Source organism: Trichoderma camerunense, assembly GCF_050948025.1.
Source record: "Trichoderma camerunense strain CBS 138272 chromosome Unknown V8C40scaffold_16, whole genome shotgun sequence".
In the NCBI taxonomy this organism is placed as follows: domain Eukaryota; kingdom Fungi; phylum Ascomycota; class Sordariomycetes; order Hypocreales; family Hypocreaceae; genus Trichoderma; species Trichoderma camerunense.
This window is the reverse complement of record NW_028145354.1, coordinates 987,534-996,554: the sequence shown is the minus strand read 5'-3', so window position 1 is coordinate 996,554 and position 9,021 is coordinate 987,534. Positions and strand designations below refer to the sequence as shown.

The 9,021-nt window shown below is 50.2% G+C and overlaps 2 protein-coding genes across 2 annotated transcripts; one reads left to right on the top strand and one right to left on the bottom strand.

Moving 5' to 3' along the window:
• Positions 1-1,931: 1,931 nt before the first annotated feature.
• On the top strand, positions 1,932-4,664 carry V8C40DRAFT_252963 (uncharacterized protein). Its single transcript, XM_083217492.1, has one exon. The coding sequence runs from the start codon at positions 2,659-2,661 to the stop codon at positions 4,252-4,254; it is 1,596 nt and encodes a 531-aa protein (XP_083070350.1). The 5' UTR covers positions 1,932-2,658; the 3' UTR covers positions 4,255-4,664.
• Positions 4,665-4,887: 223 nt separating this feature from the next.
• Positions 4,888-8,668, bottom strand: V8C40DRAFT_73674 (CDC2/CDK family serine/threonine-protein kinase). The gene is made up of 3 exons (XM_083223367.1): positions 7,210-8,668; positions 5,396-7,156; positions 4,888-5,325 (listed from the first exon to the last, which is right to left on the bottom strand). Exons 1-3 carry the CDS (start codon positions 8,415-8,417, stop codon positions 5,082-5,084), a joined length of 3,213 nt encoding a protein of 1,070 aa, XP_083070349.1. The 5' UTR covers positions 8,418-8,668; the 3' UTR covers positions 4,888-5,081.
• Positions 8,669-9,021: the final 353 nt, after the last annotated feature.

Here is a 9,021-nt window from a genome sequence, read left to right as displayed (position 1 = left end):
AATAAAAAACTAATAAATAATAAGAATTTTATAAATAGGTAAAAATAATAATATTTACTATAGGTACCTTAATATATTAAATTAGCTTAACTAAAATTACTAAAAATACTTTAAAAAAAGGTATAAACTAGGTTAACCTTTAGTTTTTATATATTATATTTAGCCTTAAAATATACAGCTACCTAGGCTAATATAAAAAAATAATAAAAAAGTATAATAACTTAGATATACCTGGCCTTAGTAGTATTATTTTAATAAATATTCTAGCTATTATTAATTTTAGTAAAATAATATAGTATTTAACCTTTAAAATAGAGTACCTAGATAAGCTAGAGGATACCTTAAGTAAAATAAATATAAAAATAAAGTAGATAATAATACCCTTAGTTTATTTAAATAACTAAAGAAAATAAAGTTTACTAAATAAAGTAGTAAAAACTATATTATAAAACTTAATAAAAATTAATATAAGGTAAAAGACTTATTAAAAAATTAAAAAAAGATAAATAATAAAAAAAAATTAAAGGCTTTAGGAAAAAAAGTAAATATATTATAATTAAAGTTTAAAGTAAAAAAGGAATAAAATTAAATTTTATAATAAATAGTTATTAATTAGTAAAAGTAAATTAAAGTATTATAAAAAAAAAATACTAAAATAAATAGTAAAGTTAAAAAACTAAAGGCTTATATTAAAGATTTATAAAATTATATTATTTAGGTAATAAAAGATTTAGTAAAAGAGGAAAGGCTAATAGCTAAAAAACTATTTTAATAGTAAAAAGGCTTTAGTTTTTAAGATTTTAAAATATAATAAGGATAGAAATATTACTTAAGAGATAGATAACCGACGGAGACGATAGTTTTTCTTAGCGGTATATATTATATATTACGTAACATAAGGATAAGGGACAGGCTATATAAATACTAACAGCTAGTTAAATAGGGAATAATAGAAGCTCTTATATACACACATATACTACACCAGCAAGGCATTTACAACGCCAATCGGATGCCAGCGATAAACCGCAAGATGCATTGGCCTGAAACACTTTGCGAATCATGCATTTATTGCCCAGCATAAGCTGTCGAGTCAATGTGCGTCGACGGAGCAGAGCTTAAGATTTTTAACGAATTGGAGCTGAGCTTCCCCGCTCCCGCAAAACTTGCCCCAATCCTCCGAACTGTGACAGCTGAAAAGTGAGACAAGAAAAAAAAAAAGGAAGCACGGAGCAATGGGCTGGGGTCTGTTTACAGGACAAAGCACAGACAACTGATGCTGGTGCTGATGATACGGCTGATTACAGATAAACGACTGCGGGGAGGAAAGGGCCAAAGCTCTTGGATATATGCAGAGTCTTGGGGATTCAATTGCCTGACAGTACCAATTGGCAAGCATCCATGATATCCTACATATCAATTTTCTTCATCTCACCCACAAAAACATCTAGGCAGTGCCCACATCGACATCGACATCAAACACCAAACCATCAAACCGTGCATGTACCCTGTAAGCAATTGGTGATGAGCATCATCTCCCAGCGCCGTGATTGGCCTCGGCCATGCAAAACAGCAGCTCGAGGTGCTTCTTTGGAGCGCATCGCTTTTGCCGCTGCTGTGCGCCTTTCCGCTTCAGTCGGCGAACACGTCGAGATGCCTCTTCGCCAGCCAATCGCCGACGCCCACGGCAGCAAACAGCTGCGGCAGGGATGGCGAGCGAGGGCAAATTCAGCCAAAACAGCTGTAGGCAGAGGCGAGACGCTTCCCCCAGCGGCCGGCGCCGGAAGGCAGAAGCCCTTTGAGCAGCGGCCACGACGGTCGTGCAGCTTTTCGCTTCGCATATGCCATTGCATGCTTATGCAGCTTGTGCAGTTTCGAAATGCAGTGCGTGTTGCGTTCTTTTTGCTTTTTGCTCCGCCCACGCCTGTTGGTGATTTTGGTTTGGCGTTGCGTGTTCGTGAATTGATCGCCTGGCCCAATTGCGCGTCTCTGTCTTGCCCCTCACTGCAACTTGCGCGCTGCCATTCTACTACGACTACACCATCCATCGATAGCTGAAGAGATTGAGAGAGCGTTCTGTCATCTTCTTTCCGTCTCGCCGCGTTTCTCTCTCTCCCTCGTTTCGTCTGCTGCTGCTGCTTCGCCACTATTACCACCACCAAAACCACCAACCACACCACCCCCATCGCTTGCTTGCCACTGCTATTTCAAGCACCCTCTTGCATCTGCATCTGCATCTCTCTGCCTTACGCTGGCCCTTAGTCGTTGTGTGAGACTCCGCCAACGCTACATACACTACAGTCACTGTCGTGCCACTCTTGTCACTAGCGAGGGACACCCTACGGCCCTACCACGTATCCGTCCAGTATCCTCCTCTTCCCCCATCCCATCCCATCCTGTCGAAGCCAAACCAAAGCCAGACCAGACCGGATCAAACCAGACCAAACCATACCGGGCCTGGCCAGGGACCTTGTCCGAACGACACGAATTGATGCCTTGGAGTGCTCGGAGCTGCACAGCTTGCATGTTGCCGCGCCCGATGTCTTGCTGAGACCCTGGACCGATCGTCGCCGAAGCCCAACACCCCAATACTCTCTCCCAACCTGCCTGGCCTTACATATATCGTATTTAACCATCTGATACGCATCTTCTCAGCCCATCATGTCTTTACCCACCTTTGGCCTTGAACCGCCCTCAGACCAACCTCAGCCTGATTCTCATTCCCAGTCTCAGTCTGATCCTCAGTCTCAGTTTCAACACCAGTCTGAGCCTCAATCCCAGCTACAGCCTCAGCCTCAGCCTTCATCGTTGTTGTCGCCTCGGTCATCATCGTCCACTACCGAACCTCGTAGTGGTAGCGGCAATTCCCTCCCCATCTCCTTCAGGCGTTCCATCCAGCCCAATCCGTCTCCGACCAGCCTCGTGCCGTCCACTGCTGAAGGCAAGCCGATCCCCGTCGATGATTCAACCGTAGAGTACCGCACCACCGCCCTCCGAGAGCTCAACCACAACTTCCCGAGCCATCGCTACGCAAAGTCGACCGGCGCCCAGAGCAGCACATACTCGGAGCCCGTCATTGTCCGGAGCTACTACCCTCCGCTGCCGTCCAGCAGGCCGTCCAGCTCGTCTCGCGGTCCCATCGCTCACGGATCGTCCGTCTCCGGTCCTGGTGCCGGCTCCGGGTCCCAGGTCAGCCGATTTGCCGAAGCAGTCGCCGGCGTCCCTTCCAGGTTTGTGTCCGGAGAGCCCGGCATGTTGAGCACCATGGTGTTATCCTTTGGAAAGAAACCCGTAAATGGCCGTGCCGAGGACGAAGCCCGCCTGCCCCCGGTGGAAGCCTTTAGCTTTAAAAGCTTCATGGCTAATATCGAAGCACAGGGTGGCGGCGTTGCTGGTGATATCAACGCTGATCTAGACCGGATTGCCGAGATTTGTGCCCGGTCTAGGTACTCGCTGAGTAACCAATACGAAGTCCATTATACCCCCCATGGATCTGGGGCCTCCTTCTTCACTTCCTCGGCGCAGTTGAATGACTCCCAAGGCCCAACCCTGCAGGCAGTCTCCACGGACGACGAACATAGCGTAGGAGCATCAACCCGTAGGAGGAGACGCATGGCTCGCAGGAACAGCAGAGCTGTAGGGACCTTGGAAACAATCATATCGTCCAGTCGTTCTTCAGATGAAGAACAACCCGGCAGGAAAAAGACTGCGTCCGAGATCGCAGAGGAAATTCGCGGTCGGGCGGCACTGAAGGGATCAGGTCACTCCTCTCACAGCAGCTCTTCCAGCGAAACCCTTGATGAGCGAAGTGACACGCACCACGAGGATGCTGCTCCAAAGAAATCCTCATCGTCCCTTGCTCTCATTGATGCCTCTACCAGACTCAACGGCACGGCTATAGATTCTCCACGCTCATCAGCCAACAACCTTGTCAGTGAGCCAGCGCGGCCCCAAGAATCAACGAGTCAGCTCGAGATACGCACGGTCCCGGAGGAGCTTCTTGAGGGACCTCCTGTCGTTCTCGTCAAAGAGACGCCTGCTCTTCCCAAGCAATACGGCCTCTCTGTTGCAAAGGGAGCCATTACGCACACCAAGACGGACACTGCAGGCAGTGGCATTCTGTCCATGATCAACGGCTGGATGCCCTGGAAGCCATCTTCCAATCCGTCCGCCCATCATAACAAGGGCCTTGCTGAGGGGAGTCTCCGAGACCTCTTAAAGGTAACCGACTACAAGGGAAAGGGAATCCTTCAATAGCCCTTTGCTTGATCGGTACCGAAAAGAGGCATTAGATAGATCAATGGGTGAATGGACGGTCGAAAAAGTGCAAATGCATATGATACCAGACGAAACTGAGGAAAGAGGAGGAGAACACAGAACGACCCTCTTACTTGGTTTCTCTTTATTTTTCTATTTTGGCTGGCTGTTTGGATTACTTGATGGGATACCCGCATATGAGAGAAGAGCTTATGATACCACACTTTATGATGAATTTATTGATGATGTTATGACAATGGGACGATATTCTCAGAAGACTTGGATTTCTTTGTATTTGTTGTATCTTTTGGCTTGCCTATGCATTGCACGAGGCAATGAGCAATGTTCATGCATTTGAACTTTAGAAATTCGATGCATATACAGCCGGAATGAAAATTGATCTCCACTAGCACAGTGCACAAGACAGCTTTATTCGTCATAACAGCTTTCGTATATTAACTTCCCGCCAGAAGCCTGGGTTTCTTCTCTTCTACATGCCTCCCAAAGCCATAAACAACGACGCAGAGCCAGCCTCAGTCTCTGCAATGCAATGCCACCTCTCCCTTTGGAAAAGCTTTCCACGTCCACGAAACGCCAGATATACCCTTTTGAACACCTTTGGAGTGAGAAGGAAGAAAGAACGAGAAAATGAAAACGAAAAGGGAAGGGAAACCTTTCATGCCACATGTACGGCATTATAAACTACATTGACAGCGCCGTCCCATCCTCGATGCTTCAAGAGAGCTGGAAGAAGGGAAAGCCAGCTATATATCAAACAAGTAAAAACTTTCACAATGCCACCTTGAAGAAAATAGAGAGCTGCGCATTCATTCCTTCGTAGCTGTCGTTGCCGTTGCTGTAGTAGTGCCACCTCGGTTATCCGCCGGCTTCTGGTCGACGTGTATCCTCTTGGCACTCCTCTCGCGATCATGAGACTCCGGAACGCGTTTCTTGTCCTTTTCGCGGGCAGTGTCCTTGGCTGCTTTCCGCGCCTCCCGATCTCGCCGCTCGTTTTCTTTTCGCAGCGCTTTGGACTCAAACTCGTGCCAATCACCACCAATATTTGCTAGTCTGTCATTGTGGGTTAGTAAAATAGAAGGTCTATGACAAGATAGTCAATCCAAAGGGGCATTAAACTTACTCTATAGCCTGTTTGGGCAGTGGCTCTTCGGTAGTGAAGTACGGGTGTTGCAAGATCGTGGAAGCCGTGGGCCTCTTCGCCGGGTCGTAGCAGAACATGGAATTTAGCAAGTCAAAGGCAGCAGGAGACACTCTGTCTTTGTATTTCTCTGCAAACACATTCTTTCGTTTAGCAGTCGGTCGGAGCAGCTCGAACCAGGCCATGTCTGTGATTCCAGGCCAATCGTGGCGGGTTGGCGTCCCAAGGACATTGTATATTTTGTCGAGCTGGCTGAGCTCTGTTCCGTCTCCAGCAAAAATAGCTAGTCGAGTGAAAATCTCCACCATAACACAGGCGGCACTCCAAACATCGACGGCAGCGGTGTACTTGGTTTCTCCCAGCAGGAGCTCCGGTGAGCGGTACCAGATTGTAATGACCCGATTCGTGTAGTCCAGCTGGTGTCGTTTCGCATAAAATCGAGCCAGTCCGAAATCTGCCAGCTTCAATATTCCATCGCTACTAACAAGAATATTTGCAGCTTTGATGTCTCGGTGAAGGACACCTCTCTCATGAAGATAGTCTAGCCCTTCGAAAAGTTGCTTGGCCATGTGCTTCTTCTGAGCTGAGTCTAGCGAGAAGGAGGGATGGTTGAGCAGACCCGTCAAGTCATGAGAGAGGTACTCGAAAACCATGAAACAGTCATTCTTCTCTACCATGACCTCTTGAAGATTGACAATGTTGGTGTGTCTCAGCGATTGTAGCAGTTTGATTTCTCGGACGGCTGTCACGGGGAAGCCATCTCTCTCGCCCTCCATACGAATTCGTTTCAGAGCAACGAGTCCCTTTGTGTATACATTGAGCCCCTTGAACACTTTTCCATATGTCCCTGAGCCGACAACAGATTCATTTCCGGGCTTTCTGAAAAACACTGAGTCGGATTCAATCAAGTCGTCGGGGAGAGTCGGTCGCGGCTTTGGTCGTTTCATAAGTTTCATCACCTTCCGCGTTCTCGGTGCCAATTTTGGTCCCTCGGGAGGATTCCTAAACTCTCGCCGGGAACGTGCGGAAGAGGGCTCAGTGGGTGCACTTGGCGGAGGTTCTCGGTCCCTGTCCCTGTCCCGATCCCGGTCCCGATCACGTTCGCGCTCACGTTCACGGTTAGGGGGTTGGGCCTGCTGTAAAGGCTCTCTCCTTGGGGGTGCGGCATTGAACTTTTGAGAAATCTCAGGCTTCGGAGCCGCGGGGGTTGGTTTTGAGGAGGGCTTAAACGCAAAGCTGAATTTGCCAGCACCACTTCCCGACTTGGGTGCAGCTTGTGATGACGCTTCAGCACCATCCTTGGACGTAGCATGGTTGGCGGGGGCTGGTGGTGCATCGTCTGAGCGATCCAAAGAGGCATTTTCATGATCATTATGGGTCTCAGTCTCTGCCGCGGCACCCGCATCCGCATCCGCGGCGGCGGACCTCTGATCAACTTCTTCATCTGACGGGAAACCATTGCTTCGAGGGGGAGGGGGAGGTGGCGGCGGCGGCGCCGGGAATGAAGGGTTCCTAGAGGTGCTCTTGAAGCCAGTGCCACGATAGCCACCTCGATTTGCGGCGGGCCCGCCACGAAAGCCACTCCCTCGATGACCCCCTCGGTAGTTACCCTGAGGACCAGTGGGCGCGGCATAAGGGGGGGAATGTAGCGAATTCACATGGTAATGGTTCTGTGATCCATTCTGAGGAGGGCCACTGGAAGGATAACCGCTGCCACCATGAGCGTACTGCGGAGGATATTGTCTGTGTATTCCCATTAGCAGTGATGAAATGCAGATAGTTAGCGAGACACATACTGTTGGGGGGAGTATTGATGATTCCAGCCAGAACGACCCGCACCGTATGACGATGGAGATGGCGAGTTGTGAAAAGAACCCGAGTTCTGAGGAGACTGAGAATATCCTCGAGGGTCATTGCTGTGGTGGGATTGATGTGAATAGGTGGGGTTGTATCCTCCTCGATAACTGCTCCGAGACGTCATGTCGTCGTCAATGTCGGACCGCGAAGTGTGATGCGGTTCGGAAAATTCTTTGCCTCGATTTCGATCACGATGGGCGATAGGAGATGCAGGCCTTTGGTCTCGATTGGCCTGTCGGTAGTCGCCGTCGGTTCGCGACCGGTCGTCAGTGGCAGTGCGGACCGTCAATGCTGGCTCGGCCACACGTGACTGCGAATCTCTACGGTTTGAGAATGAATGTCGACTGTTGGCAGGTAGTGGCGACCGTCTCCGTGATGGACTTCGAGTTGCTTCGGGTTTGTGACGGTGGCGTGAGTCGCGTCGGGAATGTCTCCTGTCGGCTTCAGATCTTGTCGGAGAGCGGGAGTGAGATCGTCGTCTCGAGTGGTGGCGGGCTTCGTCGTCGACTCGGGAAGGAGATTTGTGGGAAGAGCGATGGTGACGCGGTGAGGGGCCTCGACGATCGGGAGAATGGTGTCTTCGTCTCTTGGATTCGGACTTGGAGCCTTGATCTCGGCCGCGCGGTGGCGGACTGTGTGCCTTCTTGTAGCGTTTCCGACGTGACGAGCTCAGAGACCGACTGCGGCTGCGGCTTCGACTTCTATGTCGCTTGGAGGAGGACGGTGAGCCGAGTCCCCCACGGTCACGATCTCGGTCTCGATCTCGGCCTCGCTCACGGCTGCGGCTACGGCTACCCCGAGTCGTCCTGGCCTTGACTTCAGAGGAACGCGCCTTGCTCTCACGATAGCGAGGGATCAGGTCGTCCGAATCGGCAAGCGGGCGCGAGGATGCAGGCCTCTCCCGCCGGGAATATTCCCGGCTGCGGTCTCGTGAGCGATGCCGGTGCGCTGGCGCTGAGTCTCTGGGGCGATGGTGCTGGCGAGAGTAATCCGAGCTGTGACGGGCCCCGTGGGGAGGAGATCCTGGTCGATCCGAGGATGTCACTCCTCTGCCAGATCGAGGCCGTTCTCTGTAATCATAACTTCCTCCGTCGTCTCTCATGGCAGCATGTCGAGGGCGACGCGGAGGCGATGTAGTCTGCCCCATTGGGACCTGCACCTTGTTTGAGTTTTTAGCGTCGCAGCGCTGGTAAATCGCCGCACCTTAGCCGGAGGAGCAAGGGTCGAGGTATGTCCGCGTCCCACAGCCTGGGACAAATGGCGCTGCAGTTGAGGGTTGTGAGATCAGAGTGCAGGGCAGTAGAGGGAGAGGAAGAGAAGAGGAAAGAAAAGGGTAAAAAAAAGAAAAGGGCGCCGAGGCCCTGGTGCCACAGCCCCGAACGTCCCCCCAAAGAGCTGACCGCTGTCATGATGAATTTTTCGCGGCCGTCGTTGGATGCCCTGAGCCTCAACCGTGGCTCTTCCCCAAAGCAGTCCTGTCCCGGAATCCGCCACGCCCAAATAGCCACCCAATCTTCCGGACATGCACTTGCAAGCTTGCACCATCATGGCAGTTTTCTCATACACCTCCCCGTCATTTCATAGCCCCAAGACATGCAGAAGACAGCCCGCTACTGCCAATCACCTCAACCAGCCAGAGCAGAGCATGCTCTAGCCGTCATCAACCAGCAACAAATCGCTATGTACGTATCCTGGCGGATCATTTACGAGACTTACCATGGGCATCAATCGCCATTCTAACCCATTCTGCC

Excerpts from the sequence above, each read along its gene's own strand:
- V8C40DRAFT_252963 (XM_083217492.1), top strand. The coding sequence starts at position 2,659 with ATGTCTTTACCCACCTTTGGCCTTGAACCGCCCTCAGACCAACCTCAG.
- V8C40DRAFT_73674 (XM_083223367.1), bottom strand. The coding sequence starts at position 8,417 with ATGGGGCAGACTACATCGCCTCCGCGTCGCCCTCGACATGCTGCCATG. Across the intron at positions 7,157-7,209 it reads CATCAATACTCCCCCCAACA|ACAATATCCTCCGCAGTACG; the intron begins GTATGTGTCTCG and ends GGGAATACACAG. Across the intron at positions 5,326-5,395 it reads CTGCCCAAACAGGCTATAGA|ACTAGCAAATATTGGTGGTG; the intron begins GTAAGTTTAATG and ends CCACAATGACAG.